At 40.6% G+C, this 18,478-nt stretch overlaps 1 protein-coding gene across 2 annotated transcripts in view; it reads right to left on the bottom strand.

Moving 5' to 3' along the window:
• The window catches only part of DAB1 (Dab, reelin signal transducer, homolog 1 (Drosophila)), a 105,304-nt gene that overhangs the window by 83,932 nt on the left and 2,894 nt on the right, over positions 1-18,478 (bottom strand). The window contains exon 2 of one of the 2 annotated variants that reach the window (XM_010149387.1): positions 17,568-17,767. In XM_010149387.1, the coding sequence (XP_010147689.1) occupies positions 17,568-17,634 (67 nt within the window). In that variant the 5' untranslated portion in view covers positions 17,635-17,767. Of the gene's footprint in view, positions 1-17,567; positions 17,772-18,478 lie in introns of those variants that run through there. The other variant, XM_010149388.1, reaches the window with a different exon arrangement.

The raw sequence follows: 18,478 nt of genomic DNA, 5'->3' as shown, positions 1-18,478 counted from the left end.
CCAGCCACAGCAAGCCGAGCAATCATGCAAGGTCTGAGAGGCAGCATGATATTGGTGCCATCCACAGGCGTTTTATCCTTGACACTTTTGAGGGGCAATATAGGAGAAAACTCACAGGAGAGTGAGTACTCATGGGAGTACAGAAGGAATAGCTAGATGCCTGCAATAAACCGTGACTCTGGATTAATATCAGGAAATGTCTCAACCATAGGGTTTGGATGACCCTCACTAATGAAAATTAAGTGTCTGCATTTCTGCAGTTCCTCCATCTACTCTTCCAGGCAGTAGCTAATGGCTTTTCCACCCTGGAAGTGCTTTGTCAGGAAAGACGTTCCCCATGCTCCCACCGGCGATGTCCCCCCTGCCCCTTCACTGCAGATCCTTTCCTTGCCACACCCCAGTTCTCTAGATGTCCAGTAATCATCTTGTATAAATCTGCACTAGTTATCTTTGGTAATGTGGAAAATAAAGAGTAACGAGAACACAAGAGTTGATCCTCAAATGTTAAATAATCTGGAAAGTTGAATTTCAGTTATGGGAGGTTAAGCACTAGAAGGAGGCATCAGGTTATGTACAGCTGGCTACAAGCCTGACCATGATTAAATTTCCATATTTGGGTCTCCAGCTAAAGAACTGGTTTAGTTTTAGATGCAACAAATCTTTTGGTATTGTAAACATGAAAGCTTCACATGTTGCACATGAGCATTGCTTTTTATACTCACTTATTGTGCCTGAAAACCTAAAAGGGCTCTGCTTGTAATGACTATAAACTGTTGTAAGCTGGAAAGCTGGAATCCAAAGCTGACTGGCAATTACTCTGGGATATATCGAGTCGCTCATTCCTTTTCCTAAAACAACATTCTGGGTGCTAGGAAAATCTATGCACAGCAGCAATACAAACCTTCTCATGCAGACACAGCAAATGTGTTAGAAATCCTTATTCTTCTAAGTGGAAGGTAAGATGGAACAATCACTTCCACTGTAGCCTTCCACCTCAAGACACAAATAAAAGGAACATGATTTGGTTTCAAAACCTGCCAGTGAACTGAGTGATGAAAACATTCTTACTACCCTCACAAAGTGAGCACGCTCCTAAGCTTTGAAGTAGGTTAATACCATGATTACAGCATTTGCAGAGTTTTGCAATGGCATGCTGCTCCAATCTCCTTTCATACTTAGCAACCACATAAATAAAAATGCTTTTGGAACAAAGGTTAAGCACATTAAAGAAGAGTCATATGCAGCTTTAGCCACACCTCCATCTGACATATGAAATAAAAATCTGCAGGATACAACAGCTTGATATACTCAAACTTATTCAATGCTTTTGGCACAAACTTGCCATCTTTGATACCTCTTACATGTAACAAGGTTTTTAAAAAAGGCAGCATAAAGAGCTACCACTGATCACACAATGAAACTAATGCTTCAACTTAATATAATTGGGATTCACTGCCAGCCTTTGCATCAGGCTGTGATCCGGTTCCCTTTCTAAACTGGTACGTGAAACATCATCATTTGGAAGAATGATGGCACTGCCACTGGCCAGAACTGACCCAGCTGTGCATACACTGGGACGAGGCTGTTCTAGCTGGACTCCAAGCTCTCTCATCTAATGACTGAATTCCAGATGCAAAGTTGAAATTTTCATAAAATGAAAGTGTTTCCCTCAACTATTGTGACTTATAGTACTATTAACCTTGAGAATTAACTTAATAGTACTACTAATTTTGAGGTGAGTAAACTAGCAAGTTAAAATAATGAAATTCTGGTGAACACAAACATATTTGTCTATGAAATCTCAGACCTCAAAACCCACCATACACAACGGATCAAATGAAAATCCTATTCTAAATGCTGGCAAAGGAGCTTTCAAAAGGTGATGTACTCTGAATATTTTGTTTGGTTATAACAGCATAAGCATATTCATGTTTCCTAGACATGAAAGTCTGGCTGACTACAGATCCCAGGGATGCTTAGCTTACATAGGCAGCACTGGCAATAGGCAGTCAGTTGTGTTATACACCTACCACTGGCAATTAAAATAATTCACCTTGGTGTGTAAAAACATAATTTTTCTTTAGGAGAAAATACCCAGTTCCTTTTTCAAATCTGTTTCTAAATCTTTCAGCTTGTCAGTTCTGAATAACTTGTTTTAAAAAATGGTATTTAATGGGTTTTGAGTTTAATGCTGGCCAATAACCTTGAATATTTTAAAGCAGCGAGAAAGAAGTTTAACCACACATTCCAGCAAGTCTGAAGAGACATAATTTGAAAGGTATTTATAGCTAGTGCCTCTTTATTTTCACATCTCAGGCTTTTAGGACCTTTGGTCTAAACCTAAAGGGAAAATTTTTCCCTTTGAACTAGGTTACTTCAAATGGAAATTTCATTACTAACCTTAGAGAATTCAGTCTCCTCCAAACATCATCGGCTTTGGGGGGGGAAAAAAAAAAAAATCAACCTGTGTTTGGCTATAATTAGTGTGGTAACAGAAGTGACAAAATCTGCAGAGTTACAGGGCATTAACAAAAGATGGTGCTGCAATGGTTTAAGCGTATCTGCTGGAGATACGCTGTGCAGAATGGCGCATGAGGGAAAGGACAGAACCTGTAATACTGACCTCACGGAGTGCATCTGATGGTCAGTCAACGCACATGACTTTCAAGTTGCATTTCTCCAGAAATCTTCACATTTCTGAAAAAAACACACTAAGAAGATGCAGCTTTGTTATCCTTCCCCCCTGTTCTATCTCTAACTAGAGCATTCCCCTGCAATTCAGCAGTGGAAAACAATGTCTAATATGTAGCACACTAATTTAAAAGCCCTCAGACAATCCCACACAAAGGCGTAGTTCCAATTTTCTTATTCTTTTGTGTTTGCCAACGGCTCTAAATAGTTGTTGGGAAGAAGAAGAAGAAACTCCACTGCCTCTGTCCTACGGGTTCCTTCTGTCTTTCAAACTGCAGCCACACAAACTCATCCACAAGTTTATTCCACACTTTGTTAGACCTTAAATGGTGACACTGCTGACGATCAGATGCTGCACTGTGCCTTGTGTTACCGCAGGTCCCAGACCCCACAGGCTGAATTGCACTGTGCCTTGTGTTACCGCAGGCCCTGCGGTCCCAGACCCCACAGGCTGAACGAGACTATGGGTGCCACTGCAGAAGAAAAGAACTTCAAGATCATACAGAAGCGTTGCCAGGACTCTTGATATTTCACTACAAAGGACTGCGTTGCATTTGTTGTTACACAATTAGCTTTCTCATTGTGAAATATTCAAAAATAAATTAAATGTTGATATGACTCTCCTGGAAGCTGAACTTTGAGTAGAAGTTGAAAAGCAATTCCTACGATTGCTTTTCAAAACTACAAGGATTCAGATTTCCTCCACTGCATAAATCTTACTATAAAATTTGACTCCAGTAACCAAACATCATCAAGTCAGGTTACTTGTTACCAGTGTCATCTTTATATATGTCTACCTTAACAGAGAACCATCAGGTGACAATAAATACGTTTTGATAGAACTGAAGAATGGTTTGGGTTGGAAAGGAGCTGAAAGATCATCTAGTTCAAACCCCCCTGCTATGGGCAGGGACACCTTCCACTAGACCACAGAATGTTTATAATATGTCCATAAAAGTTCTTATTACGTCTTTAAATTTTTATTGATTGCTTCATTACAAAAAGGATCCAAATCTTCCCTCAAAATGTGGTTTTTCTTTCTTTTAATTACATTTTGTATTAAGAACTGAGTTTAATAAAAAGACACGAAGTATTTCATATAGACACACAATAATTCCACTTACTAAAATTCCTGTATCCAACTGCTCTATGGACATTTAGCCCCAAGTGACTCATTCCAATACAAGATTAAAAAAAAAAAAAAACCACAAATATCCTCTGTGATCTTCATAATCTTTTTAGTATACTGGCAGTTTATGCATTGAATAGAATATGAGGAATTACTGAATTAAAGAATTACTGCAGAGAGTTCACTAGGTTTTCAAATATATGGGATATATATTTACTTTATCTTTATTTGTTGAAATGACCATGTCCCTGAAATTGGTTATGAGATAATTTAAAATGAATAAATAATGAAATTAATATAACATCCTAAATGTTTTAAAACACAACATGGATTCACTGCTTTCACACGATCTGACCCCAGGATCCTTGTTGCTCTCCTAAATATTTCTGAATTAAAAAAGCCCACCCATGAACCTACAAATTAGCAACAAAGGGGGCTTTCAGGTTGTTGGAACTCATTTTAAGCTATTTTTGAGCACCCAAGTGTGTGCGTTTCATTGAAGTAGTCTAGCAGCCAGTGGGAGTACCTACACTTGCCTGGTAAGCCAGGACTTGGTCAAAAGAGAAAGAAGATAAACCTGCAGTTATCCTGGACCTCATTAATGTATGGACGTGTAGATGAGCTGCAAACTATGGGCCTTCCCATTATTTTAAGAAGTTCAACAACCTCTAACAAACCTCTTCATGATATCATTAAAGAGTGTTCACCCTCTTCTGTTCTAACCCTGTGGTCATGTTAAACATCCGTATCTTAACCAACTTCACAACTGCTGGGATCTCAGTCTCTTCCCACCACTTGTTCCTCTTACGAGTTCAGAAAGCGCTGTCAAAATAATCTCTCCTGAATATCACTCTGACTGCACCCTTCTGACGCCCTGCACTGATTTCCAGTCATTCAGACTATTCATTTTAGACTTATTGTTCCCTTCTTCCAGCTAAAGCTTGCTCAAAAATAGGATCCACATTCAAATATTCAATGTTTTCTGTTCTGATATTCTCCAAAAGGAAGAGGGAGCTGCAAAAGCAAAGGGTGAAGAAAATGGTGAGACATACATATGCCAAACTGGCCCAATACAATCACCAGAGCTATGGGACTTCCCCCCCCAAAATCATGCTCCACAGCCAGCAGGAGCATCAAGGGCTTCTCCCATCCCTGTGGATGGGCGGGACCCCCAACTCCTCTCACACAAAGCTGCTCCTTCTGGAACATTAGCTTGCATCTGAGGAAGTTTCCTTAATGAAGCCTTAGTTGAAAACAATACTTCTCTTTGAAAAGTTCCTGTTAACACATCTGCTCATTTTGTTGCAAAAACATCCAAGAGCTACTCCTGAACACCTACAGTTTCTATGGCTTTATTCTCACGTGAGCCAATCTGCCTGCCTTCTTACCTGAGGACTCTACTGAAACACCTCTGTCAGCGGGGATATCGTGACTATTCTCTTCTTCCAGTTCCTCTTTTGCCTCTATGTGACATTTTGCAAAAGCTATTTATCAGACTGCCTCCTTAAAATAATTCAAATCCTTTCTAAAGAAAAAAAAACAATTCCCCAAAAAAACACCACACCTATCGGTTGCTAGATTATTATTTTTTTTTAGGTATATTATGAAAAGAATTTTTTTAACTTGTAAAGAATTTAGATCTTCTGGTGCTTCCATCAATATCTGTGTATTCACGTTCGGGTCGGGGTATCATGCAAACAAAGCAGGCAGCTCCATCCTGACTGTCAAGCACAGAAAGCAGCACCAAATGGAGCCCATTCCCTGACCGCTGTCCTTCCATTCGCTGAACAGGGCAAAGGTCTCCAAGAAAGAGCAATATGAGCTCAGCTCATTAAAAACTGTATGAAAATGTATATCCTGAAGGGATGTTAAATTAGGCTTACACAGGCAACTTTGAGTCTGTGCTTCCTTAGAATTTTAGTGCTTAACCTTATAGCCCCAACATTTCTTTAATGCAATTAAATAGAGAGGTATAGATACATTGCTTTAGTTATAGTCTAGCAAAGAGGAAGAAAATAGGTGAGACAGATCAAGAACTCTGTAGGTAGCTCTCATTTTGATCTCCAGTGTCTCTCTAGCAGTGCCATCTTTTTGACACACTCACAACAGAAGCGGCTGCGTTCTTCCATATCCATTTTTACTGAGAAGGGTTGATAACACATTATTTTTAAAGAGACACTTCAGAGTCTGTGCATTTGAAAAAAAACCCAACCCTGCAATGCACAAACATCCCTACTACAGCGAACACTAAACACACATCGGTACCATATCAACATTAAACTTAAGCCATGCCCAGGTACAGAGTACACCCAATTTGCCTGATGGATTTAATTCACCTTATGTGACTTTGTACATGCGTGTTCAATGTATAACTCATACAGGCAACACAAGATATAAAAAAAGATTAATCCAGTCAACTGCTACTGATGGTTTTGCCTTCCACCTACTTATCAGCATACCGGTGCACATTATTGTGACATGCAAATATTACCCTCATTACCTCGATGGCAATTTTAAATTTAAAAGTGAAATTAAAGCTAACCTCAAAAGACTTACTATGCTAAACTTCATTTCACTCCCCGAATCATCTTTTTCACTATACAATTTCTTCTCTAACTAAACAAAAAGAATCGGAGGTGGAATTATAGATCGCAGATTAGCTGTTCAATATTTGCTGGTAGTTAAACTGGGGTAGACATTAAAAGCAAGTTGACTCCAGAGAGAGCTGCTCCTCACGTCATCTGTAGAGGAGACTGCTTTGGAACGTGATTTATTTTTAACGTGAAGCCAAGGTTAGAGCTTTCTGTGCTTCTGGACAACTCTGCAGGGCTCTCCCAGCAAGAAGTCCAACCACCACTGAAACCACTGCCAGGAGGATCTCCTGCCTTCCCCAGCTGCATTCACCGAGGTCAGTTATGGGTAAGGCAGGAGGAGACAATGCTGTCCCAGGAATCCCTCACAAGAAATCACCCCTTCACAGCTAGCACAAACCAGGGAAGCACAGTGGCTTCCCTGTGCTGCACAGCCACACAGCATCCTCCCAAAACACTGACCACAACGCAGGAGCACGTGCCTGACTTGAAGTCTCCCCTTGAGCTCCCCCTGTACTCCTGGGTCAGGACTTCACTGCCGGCACGCTCGCCGTGCTCAGCCTGTGGAGCAGCACTACTGAACTTCCCATCAGCCTCAGGGGCAGGCAGGAGAGGTCTGAGCGCCAGCCACTGAAACCCTGAGGGGCCCGTCGGTTCAGGTGCCAAAAACTGGAGAAGACTGATGTTGGGAAGGACAGCTACTGGACAAACTGGATGTCTTAACATCCCCTACGGACAAAACTCCGTGTGTGCACTAGCAAACTTCATTCCTGATCAGCCAGAGGAACAGGACCGAGCCCCCCGTGTTGTTCGTGTGTATGTGGGCGCTGTTTCTGATTACGTGGCTGCTGGTAAAACACTGCCGTGCGTGGGGTGATGCGGATGACTGTTTTTTTTGTGAGTATACATGCCTACCAGAATACAAGCTCAGTCTGGCTGCTGCCTGGACCTGGACACAACAAACCGCAGCAGCCTTGTAGCAGGCTGGGAGAGGATGAATCCTCCAGACACTGTAGCCCACCAGATTCGATTACCTCTAATGGAAGACCCTACAAAACATGATCATGTTATAATGTCTTTGGTTCCACACGTACTGACTTGTTTTGATGGAGCAACAGCTTGTTCTTTCCCAAAAAACAGAGAGACCATACAGTATTTGCACCTCCACTCAAAACTTGATCTACTTGGAGTGAGGAAGGGCAGTTTCCACCTCAGCAGCCAAATGATAATTTGCCCTACTTCTCCTATTTTTATTGCTCTTTCACAGCCATGAGTAATGCTGTCTTCAAGAAATGGAAGTGAAAGCTCCTCTGTTCTTGTCAGAATAATAACGGATATTGTGTTGGCAACTGCCCTCCTGCGCGGCACAACAGCATAAATAAAAGGAACTGGGAAAAGCCAACAGTGCTATAGTAAATAAAGCGTGTAAATTCACCTGCTTGCAAATCAGTGATAACCTCTATGGTTTGGTGTTTCAGCCTGAACAAGGCTGCAAGAACAGGATAAATACTGCGTGTAAATCAGAAGTGAGTCAACTCCACTGATCCTCATCGAGGTTGGGGGGGGAGGGGGTCGAGGGGGAGTGTTGAGGTAGGGAAGAGTGGCGTGTAGGGCATGAAGAGTGCCCCCAAACACGGTTGTACAGACACCAACACGCTGACAGATGGCCTTCTCCAAATCTCAGGTTAGCTCAGTGTTGGGATATTAGCTTTGGGCTCACGACTGTTACTAGTAAAAAGAAATAGGTCAATAAGTGTTAAAGTATTTGCTCCTTATGTCACAGATTCATGCACACCTTCTACTCACAGAGGCTACACAGATTCAAGCAGGGAGGACTTGCCCTCCTTCATGGTTTAAATAATGGATCATCTTTGGGAAACACTTCACTACAGAGCACTAACTGCGGAACGTGGTGCCGCTCCTACTCGTGAGGAGCCACTGACGTGTCCATGCAGCTAGAGAGGTGAGGTGTCTGCTGCCCGAGCTCTGGGCTAGCGCGATGCGAAGCCGTTCTGGTGTGAATGACATTGGAATGCAGGGGGAGAAGTTATTCAAGTCAAGAAAAGGTTTCAGAAGGTGGGCTTCCGTGGCCTTCCTATGTCAGGGCTTCCTCCACTGTCACCCTCCGGAGAGACGCACCTTCCTTGACGTGTCCATGCAGCTAGAGAGGTGAGGTGTCTGCTGCCCGAGCTCTGGGCTAGCGCGATGCGAAGCCGTTCTGGTGTGAATGACATTGGAATGCAGGGGGAGAAGTTATTCAAGACAAGAAAAGGTTTCAGAAGGTCGGCTTCCGTGGCCTTCCACCACTGTCAGCCTCCGGAGAGACACACCTTCCTTTCTATCTAAAACCTATTTCGTACAGGACTCCAGGATTCTACACACATATTTTAGGGGATATTCCTGTGAGAGCAAAGGTACCAAAAAGTACTCTGATTTCTCCTTTCCTCAAAACCCAAAAACTTTCAGTCATCTTTGGCATTGGTTGTTATTTTCTAAAACAACTTTCTCTTTCTTGCTGCTCACATTTCAGGAGACCTTGATCAGATTTCGTAGGTACTATGCCTGCTCAAAATCCATAGATATACATTAAGATCTGATTATCTGGCACTTCGAAGAACTGAGGGGGGGGGGATCAATTAAGTGCATATGATACACCTACCCATGATTTCAGTATGAACTGGCCTAGTTTAAAATACTGAAAAAATTACTTTGCTTTTTATTCAGCCCTCTGTTTGCATACCAAAGACCAACACAAACACATTATTTAAACAAATGGAATATATTATCTCATCTGAGCAAAATCAACCAACTGTAAAAGCAAGAGAAACGTATTTTTTTCCTGTCTTCACACTAACACTAGCTATTACATTTAACAATGTTTAGTTAAAATAATACAAATGATATGTAATTATTTCTGAGGACACGTTTATCTCAAAGAGGAATTTTGAAGATGAATGTTATACTTGAACACATTCACCCATTTGCCATTGGACAAGTCAAATCCATTGCATATTCCCTTGATCCCGGATGGCCAATAATGTCCCTATGGCTTCTATAGCCAAAGCACATCACCTACAAGGATCACAGCCACATCTTTTCTTTACTCCTGAGGAGCACAGTGAATATCTGTGCCTGACGTATTTATCACAGGGAGTCTGAGCCTATTACTTGGCCAAATTCAGTATATATTTCTTTCAGCTCTTGAAGAGGAATATGCCATAAGGCATGAATGAAAAGCTTACAAATTCAGCCACAGCATATTTCAAAATGTTACCAATTTTGGGGGCAAATATGTCTTTAACATAAGTGACCAGTGTTCAAAAAGTCTATGGCATTAAAGATTAAGGACACAGGTATTTTTCAACTGCAGTTTTTGTGACTAATTTACTAAGATACTTAGCTGAACACTTCTGTTCCTGGCTGCTTAAATGCACAAATCAAAACTCACAAGTTCCCTTTAACTTGTACGCTGCTCCACACATCTTCACAAACTGACTGATAAAATTACTGCGGTATCGTTGCTGAGAGAACGAGACACAGTGGTTAGACCACGAAATAAGAAAGAGGACCCTCAGATGACATATCAAGCTCTGCCCTGATCCGTGGTGTAATCTTAGGAAAGTACTCGAGAGACCAGCACTGGCTTTAGATGCGAAGATCTAAGCGTCTCTGAAATCAATTTGCGTTTCCCCCTTTTTCCAGATTTGCTTGTCTCTGATTTCCCTTCAGCAAAATGGGAGAATTTACCAATACAGCTGATACCTCCGACCTGTACTTTACAGTAACACTTGGACGTATTTTACCATTACTTGCAGAATTTCCCATAGTGTCATGGAGAAGGCAAAATGTTTCATAGAAGTAGACATGTTCAAACGCACATAAGGCAACATGCTGAAAGAAATGTCATATTTAGCAGGCAAGCAAATATATTTGGATAAAGAATGATATAAAAGCATTATCATGATCATCAATATACTTGTACCTGTAGAATATTTCTGTGTGAGCTGTATTAGGAAACTTCCACTTATCCAAAACTCTAGAGGCATTTTAGCTACTAAACTGGGTGAATCAAGTCACTCCTGCTCAGTTATATTCATTAAATGACACAATTTTCCTCTCTGAATTCGCTAAACCTTTTGTTCGCAAGTGCCCTAATACAAACTTCACTGGCAGCAGACAGAAGTTTCCCTGAATATGACTTTATTTGCCTGTTTGGAAGTTCTACCTCCTGACCAGCCTCAGCCCCTCACTTCCTCCTCACTTTTCAACAAAATCTCAGAAGCAGTTTAATACTGCAGGTGGGTGAAGCCAGAAACAATGTATAGCACAGGCTGAACTGGATGCATAGGTGATCCTCACCACCAGCAACCAACAGATTTCCTAACGTACTGCCAGCCTTGGCACGCAGGAACACCCACCTGTATTTAATGACTGTTACACGAGTCAAATCCTCTGTGGAACACGCATTGCATTAAGCTCCTAATTACTAGTTTCAACTGAAATGCTTTGACGACTGTTAAAACACTGAGAAATGATAACATAACAGAAGCTCTCAGGAAACGTTATTCTTAACACTCAAGAGATTATTGATTCCTCTGCTGAGGAGCAGCAAAGTAACAGAGCTCCAACCTTAACTTAGGCAGACTGATCTCTCAATTAAAACCAACAGTAAATATTTTAACCACAACAAGAGACAACATCCATCACCCCCGAAGAATGCTTCAATTAACACAACCATGGAACCCCTTGGTTGAATGCGGTATGTAAAACAGAATTCATGAGCTCTCTAATTTATGATATGGTTATTGGATAATTCTTGTTAATTATAGCTACACAATGTCAAAATTAATGATTTTCCCACCCTCCTTCAACTTGAGAATGAATTCATAACTTACATCAACACTCAAAAGATGTGCAATTAATATTGTCAGTAACCACTTCACAAAAGAGATTTGTTAAAGGCAGGCATGTGGACTCAATTAGTGTATCAATTAATGTTGCTGTTACTCGATCTATAAATTATTGAAAAACTCATAACTACGGCAAGGAAACAAAGCAAATCCACTCCCTGTCAATGAAATAAGCTCCTGACTGTGCCCCTCTGTCATTACTCTTTAGATCAAATTTGAATTTTGCTGGATTCCATGAATCTTAGCTATGTAATCAGAAAAATAAATGAACCTAAACCAATCTGAACACTTGAAATGCCTCATTACAGTGATGATGCTTTAATTGTTGTTAGCTGATTGTAATATAAAAAAAAAGAAAGTTCAACAATAATAATTTAAAAAATATTAAAAAATAATCAACCATCATTGTTCATAACATTAATTTAAACTGAAGTTCTAATCTGGAAAGGAACCTGTAAAAACTGTATCAAGATTTTTATGTATCGGCAAAATCACAGCTTTCACATCAAACAGAAACCTCCGTCCCACTCTCAAATTTAGCAATGATTAGTCCAAAGATTAGATTCAAATGAGGTCTAAGAAACCCGAAAGAGGACTTGGGTAGCATTAGGCACCTATGATGAAAACTGAAAATGATAAAACATAACCCTGTTTAAAGGCTGCTTATCCCCAAAGGCTTTTAAACTAACTAGGTACCTCCTGTTTGATCTTAGTATGACTAGATTTTTGCTTCTGGGGATGCAAAGGTTTTCCTTTAGATAGTTAAGATAAAGTCTAATGAGAGAGTGGAGTCTAAAAGACCCAGGAAATAGATGTGACTCTACCAGAAGCCCAATCTGATATATGAGAATGCTCCTGGAGCCACTGCACTCCTTTTAATTAGTAGTCAGACAGTTAAAACAAGCCACTTAAGCTCTTTGCCATCCTGATCCCCAGGAGGATCAAACTCACATCCTCTATCCCCAGGAAAGCACTGCCAGGCAAGACCCTGCGCTCGGCTGGTGCAAGCAGGGTCATTCCCTACCTGGCATCAAACAGCTCCCCGAACGGAGCCCGCTCTCGCTCCTCAAGTACAGCTTCAGCACTTGTATATCCATTCAGCCCCAACGAAGTGCCCAGCTCATGGCTGTGAGAAGGCATCCGGCTCCGGTACCGACACAGCACATCACACCCCCTCTAAATTTCACGTTCCTACTGGCTAGTTACGCCAATCCCCAGCTTGGCGCTCTGCCTACTGTGAAACCTGGTTCCAAACGCCATGTGCTTCCCACACATTTCAGCGGAAACCCATTAAATAAGGAAATTGCACCCATGGGGATCCTTAGCATCAAAGATCATTATGCTGACTGTCAACATGCCTGAGCAGCTCTTTGTATCTTGCTTCCATTTTTACAAGTACCTGTCATTTTGAAAATTGACTCAAAAGTCTTAATACAGACTCCATATAGGGGATATAATGAGAGATGATTTTGCAAAAGATTCTAAGCTTCAAATAGAATAATTAGAGAATTTAAGCGCAAGAAGAAGAAACCAAATCCCTAGAAAAGTCTCCTGGCCTCCCCCAAGCAGATGCAGATCCGTACTCATATTTGGCAGCCTGGCTCACGTCTTCACTGACCTCCCCTTTCGTTTTTCCTATTAAAATTAATTTTTCAAGAAGTGATTTTCCAAGGCAGTTATCAGTGTGGATTCAAACACAATGCAATGGATTTCCCCCCCAAGAGTTTTCTAAATCAATTTTAATTCCGATAGGCTCAAGTAAATGCTTTCCATTTGATTCAATAATCCATACACACTTATAAATGGCTTTTCCCCCATGTACTACAAGACAAACGTGGTTTATGTTTCTAACAACTCTAGCTAATAAAAAATTCTAATTTCCTATCCTGAACGGTACAAACACATAATGTTTATTCACCTTTCAACGACCCAGATGGCATAAACAAATGAAATAAAATCAGCCTTTAAGAGCATTATTTGAATCATTAATTCTCCAAATGATTCTTAAAGAACACATAATTTTTGTCAAACTCACAAGGAAAAAAATATCACCAAAGAAGTTCTAGAATAAAGCTTTCTAAATCTCCTGGGAATTTGGCATTATTTCCTTTTAGGGAGACATCCTCTTTGGGATGTCTTAAAACTTGAGCAAATTCTCAAAAAAGGTAATTACAGCAGTTACAGGTAGATAACAGTCAAGAGTGGGATGAAGACGAGGGCTGGATGTGGGTGATGGCAGAGATACCATCTCCTCTAACAGCATCTCGTGCTGTAAGCTCATAGGATGGAGTAAAGCGTAGACAGGAGGGTGTTCGGTGCAGGGTGAAGCCTCACGTGGTGAGCACCTTCACAGGACATGGAGCAAAAAGCAACAGTCAGAGAGGGAGGGAGGTGCTTGGCTCACCTCTGTTTTCATACAGATTTAAATTGAAAGCGGGGAGGTTTAGATTAAATATCAGGAGGAGGTTCTTCCCGGAGAGGGTGGGGAGGCACTGGGACAGGTTGCCCAGAGAAGCTGTGGATGCACCATCCCTGGAAGTGTCCAAGGCCAGGCTGGATGAGGCTGGGAGCAACCTGGTCTAGTGGAAGGTGTCCCTGCCCATGGCACAGGGTGGGACTGGATGGTCTTTAAGGTCCCTTCCAACCCAAACCACTCTGTGATTCATAACTATCTTCAAGTCAGTCAAACCTCCAAGCCTGTGCTGGGAGCATGACCAGGTAGCATTTCTAGAGCCCATTGAATTCTGGATCCATCACATCAATATTGACTGAATAAAAGGCAAATTTAATGCTTGATTTTTAATAGCCTGTTTTTAAGGTTATCCAGGATGACAGTGTTAACACAAAAGATTACAATTTGATATTATCCTGTTAATATTGAACTTACCTATTGTACATTAGTTTTGCAGCTGCAATTCTACTTAAATAGCAGCTTCTGAGAGGATTTCTTCTGTAAGTTCTTGTCCTAACGATAGCAATAATCTTTCAGTGTTTAGAACAGAATACCATCTTACAGACCAGCTCTGATGACAATGTAGAGTCTGAAGACTTGACTATGACTACAAAGCTTTTGGCTGTTAAAACACTGTGCCTAATAATAAATGGTTTAAATATCTCTTGTAAGAGAAATGCTTTGCATATGACTACACAGAGAGATAAATATCCCCAACACATAATGAAATGCTTGGTAAAACCTGTACCTTTGCAGAGCATTAATGCCATGTGCCCCAACCTGCAGCAGAAATCAAACTATCTCCCAGTCACCAAAAATTCAGTAATTCATGCAATAGAGTCTAAAAGCAACTGTAAGAAAGCACAAAAGAACTTCAAACTCACATCCTACCCTGCTGCAGGGAGTCGGTCCGTCCCAGTAGCAGGACTCTGTATCCGCCTCACTGAGTATCATGAGACTCCTCCTGGACCTTCTCTCTGACCTCTCCAGGGTATTAAATTGTTTAGTTAACAATGTCAGAGTGCCTTTAACTCAAGACAGGCACTACACCACAAGTGTCCAAGTCACATCATCTCGACAACCACCGTTTTCGTTTGACTCATTCTACTTCAGTAAGAGCAGCAGCTTGCATTTACCATGCAACATTTCATCTTGTTTTATATTCACACTCCTTACGAACCCTTGGAATTAAGCTTTGCATTACTGCAACACTTCAAAATCAAAACACTACTTTGCTGTATCCTTATATAGATATAGAGAAATTTAAAGATTTAGCTGCCACTACACGCAAGACTTATGCTGAGATCAGGAAAGAACTGTGTCCCATGCTCTTATCCCCCTTCTGTCACTCCAGATCTTCAACATGAGATATATCTGTGGGACAGTTGTTCCATTACAAAGTTATTCTCGAACTTACTCCTCTTTCCCAGCTCGCTACCGTGAACTGCAGATGGCAGGAGAACTGCCAGAACAGGAGACAATACAGCCAAGGAGGCCCCTTCCTGCTCCGGCTGGAAACGGGTCATGGCTCTGGCAGAAGTACACCAACACCTGATCCACGGGAAATACACTAGAGCTGAAATTTCTGTTTATGTAGAAAAGACTAATTTCTTGGGAATAATCGGTTTCATTGCATAATCAAATTAATGGATTAGTAACATTAGGAACTTCATGTTAGTAGTTGCTACCTGCCGCTGCCCGTGGTTAATGAACTTGGGAAAAAAGAAGACGAAAACCTTTCCCTGTTTTCACACGCCCATCATTCCCACTCTACAGAGGAGGGCTCATTTGTAGAAATATACGCAAATACATACGATTCAGTGACAAGTAAACGAGCACACCGAGTTCCTTTTGACTTTCGTTACGTGGGATCTGAAGAGCAGCGCTGTCTGAACCGTACCCCTTGTCTGTGCAAAGCATCCGCTGTACCGCGAGGGCTTCGGATGGCTGGATGTGATCGGATGCGCTCAGACTTGCACACACAATGCAGAACAAGATTAATTCTGGAGACGTGCTGCTGCCATGCACTGTCCCTTCCAGTTCCTCAGACATCTGTACGTGCTGCAGGGAGCTCTGATCGCTGCCACAGAACACACTTTATACTTCTCAGCAGTCATTCTCAGAATTTCCATTTGGGGGATAGAATCAGATTTTGTGCAGAGAAGCATTCAGTTATTATGATTTATGAAAATTATTTTAGAAGCTGGATGCTGAATATTTTATTAACATAAACATCAAGTTTCTAAAATTTGCTGTTTTCAAGTTCCACTCTGAAGCAGAAGCAATAACATAGGAGACACACACCAAAAAGATGTTACCTGTATTGCAAAGAACTGACAATTTTTAATTTCCTGCCAAAAATGCTGAATGATCATACAACCAAGCAACTTCACTTTCCTTCTTGCCTTGAACATCGCTCTCAGATCACATTCTCATTTGCATCAAAGTTCCCCTATTTTTCCGTGTCCAAACTACAGCTATTTTATCTTAATCATTTTTTCCTTGTGAGTTTAGGCCTAGAGTAGTCATAAGGATCCTAAAACATCTTCCCAAACAAACACTCAAAAATTTTTAATTGCTGTGTCTCTTTGGAAAAACGCTAATCTAAAGATTTCTGATAGAAAAGCTGTGGCGAACACAAGGCCTTGATTACTGGTTTGTAGAATGGCTGCAGTAAAAGGCATAGCTGCCCCGAAGTTGAACAAGTTATTTATATCTAAGATGAGTAAAATTTGCAACACAAACGTATTTAAAAAATTCTAACCATCCTCAGAAGTAAATGGCTAAACCATACCCCTACAAAAACAAACAGAATGATGAACTGAAAAGCTCATAATGAAAGTCCAAAACTTGCTGCCTCAAGTATTAAAACAATATATTAAGTATTAATTTTTGTTTTACTTTGCTATTTGAGCAATTCATATGAAATCTGTTTTCAATCTCAATTTCATTATCTGCACAGGTTTGAGAAAACATTAAGACAGCTACACAGAACAATAAATTACCACTACAATTCAAAGTCTTGGCCTCCAAGTTCACCAATACTTAAAACCATAAGCAAGAAAAATACTAATCAAAATCTAAGGATTAAGATCCTTACTAAAAACCTTTCAGCACTCCTATTCACAAACATCAAATTCATACCATCCCATTTCTCATGCTTATTAGTCCAAAGAACTGCCCTACAATCTGATGCAAACTCGTAAATATAAATGAGAACTTATCCAACCATGCGTTTATTCATAGCTTCTCCTTAATTTTGAGGTTTTCTCCTCTTTGTTTATATTTCCTTTACCAGATTACAATTAATCCTTCTCCAGATTGCTACTGAGTTCTCTGTTACTTCATCAAATGTCACTAAGACTCAACCTCCAGTAACAAGAAGTGCATTTAAGCTCTGGTTAAATGCAGAGTTAAGTTCAAAACAACGTAGAAACAAAGCCTTTAGAATAAAATTCATTTATCAACACACAAAAAAGGTTACCTTTAGCCACGAGTAGTTCTTAAAATTATATTTCCATTTGTGAAACAATTGCAATATACATATAACATAAGTATTAATGAACTATAATACATAAATCCTCTCTTGTATTTAAAATATATTTCAGTAAGATATATTTTTAATATCAGAGCACCAAATCCCATGTTCCCATACCAGACTTCCACTGGGCTTAACAAAATTTACTTTCACTGAGAGCACAGATAACAGAAGAATCACAGACACATTAAAGGTGGCAGATGCAGGAGCTGATTAAAGTCAAAGTACATACAAATAACAAGAAATGAGTCACTACCTTTCTTTTTGGAGTCTTTCTTTGTGCTGGTTTTAACAGCCACTTGAAGTTCTGTCTCAGTTGACATCCTATATCCTTAGTCCTCTTCACACAGATCCAGGATCTCGGTCAGGCTCATTTAGAACGTCTCTCCAAGAGAATAATTTAGCCTTTCAGATACTATAACCCAAACAGTTCATCTCATTCACTCCTTTCGAGTGCTGTTAAAGGAAACAAAAAATAATGGTCATTTTCTGACTTACAACATGGAGAAAAAAAGAAAAGGCAAGCCATTGCAAGCTTACTGTAGAATAAAGCTATGAAGTCCTCTGTCTAGAGAGGCAACTGTCCACAATTTCAGATGCTTAAGCATGTCACCTAGTCCTGTGAGAAATGTTTTGGCATACCTGAGGTGTCTTCACAGGCTAGAGACACCACACACAGCGTACAGAAAACCTGTACGTCGGACCGGCAGTTGGAAGGCAAAGACTGGGAAGTAGCCGGAAATGTCACCAAAAGCAAAACATTCTGCAAGGACCCAATTTGTAAATGCAACCATTCTGAGGCGAAGAGAGATTTCCAGACAGCAAGTTCAGATTTTTACTCCTCAAACGCTATTTCAGTGCTTTCGTTGTCCTACTTGAACAATGGCAAGTGAAAAATGTATTCATTACTCATACTGAGAACATCATACTTTGCCACTCCTCTGGCTTATGATAATGTTTCCAGTATAAAAGAATCTGCCTCCATGTAAACAAAGCTGTAATTCTTAACGCCCATCCAGTAATTTTTCTTGTGAAGAACTCTGAAAACAGTTAATCAAGCCTACAAAATACAAATGGGATAGGGGGCAAAAAAAGATAACATGGAGGGAGCAAGCTGCAGCTTTACGTAATGTGTTTGATGGGGAGACCCCAAATGTGAACCCACAG

This window comes from Eurypyga helias, unplaced genomic scaffold (genome assembly GCF_000690775.1).
Source record: "Eurypyga helias isolate BGI_N326 unplaced genomic scaffold, ASM69077v1 scaffold11203, whole genome shotgun sequence".
NCBI classification, from domain to species: domain Eukaryota; kingdom Metazoa; phylum Chordata; class Aves; order Eurypygiformes; family Eurypygidae; genus Eurypyga; species Eurypyga helias.
This window is presented reverse-complemented; position numbering and strand designations above follow the sequence as displayed.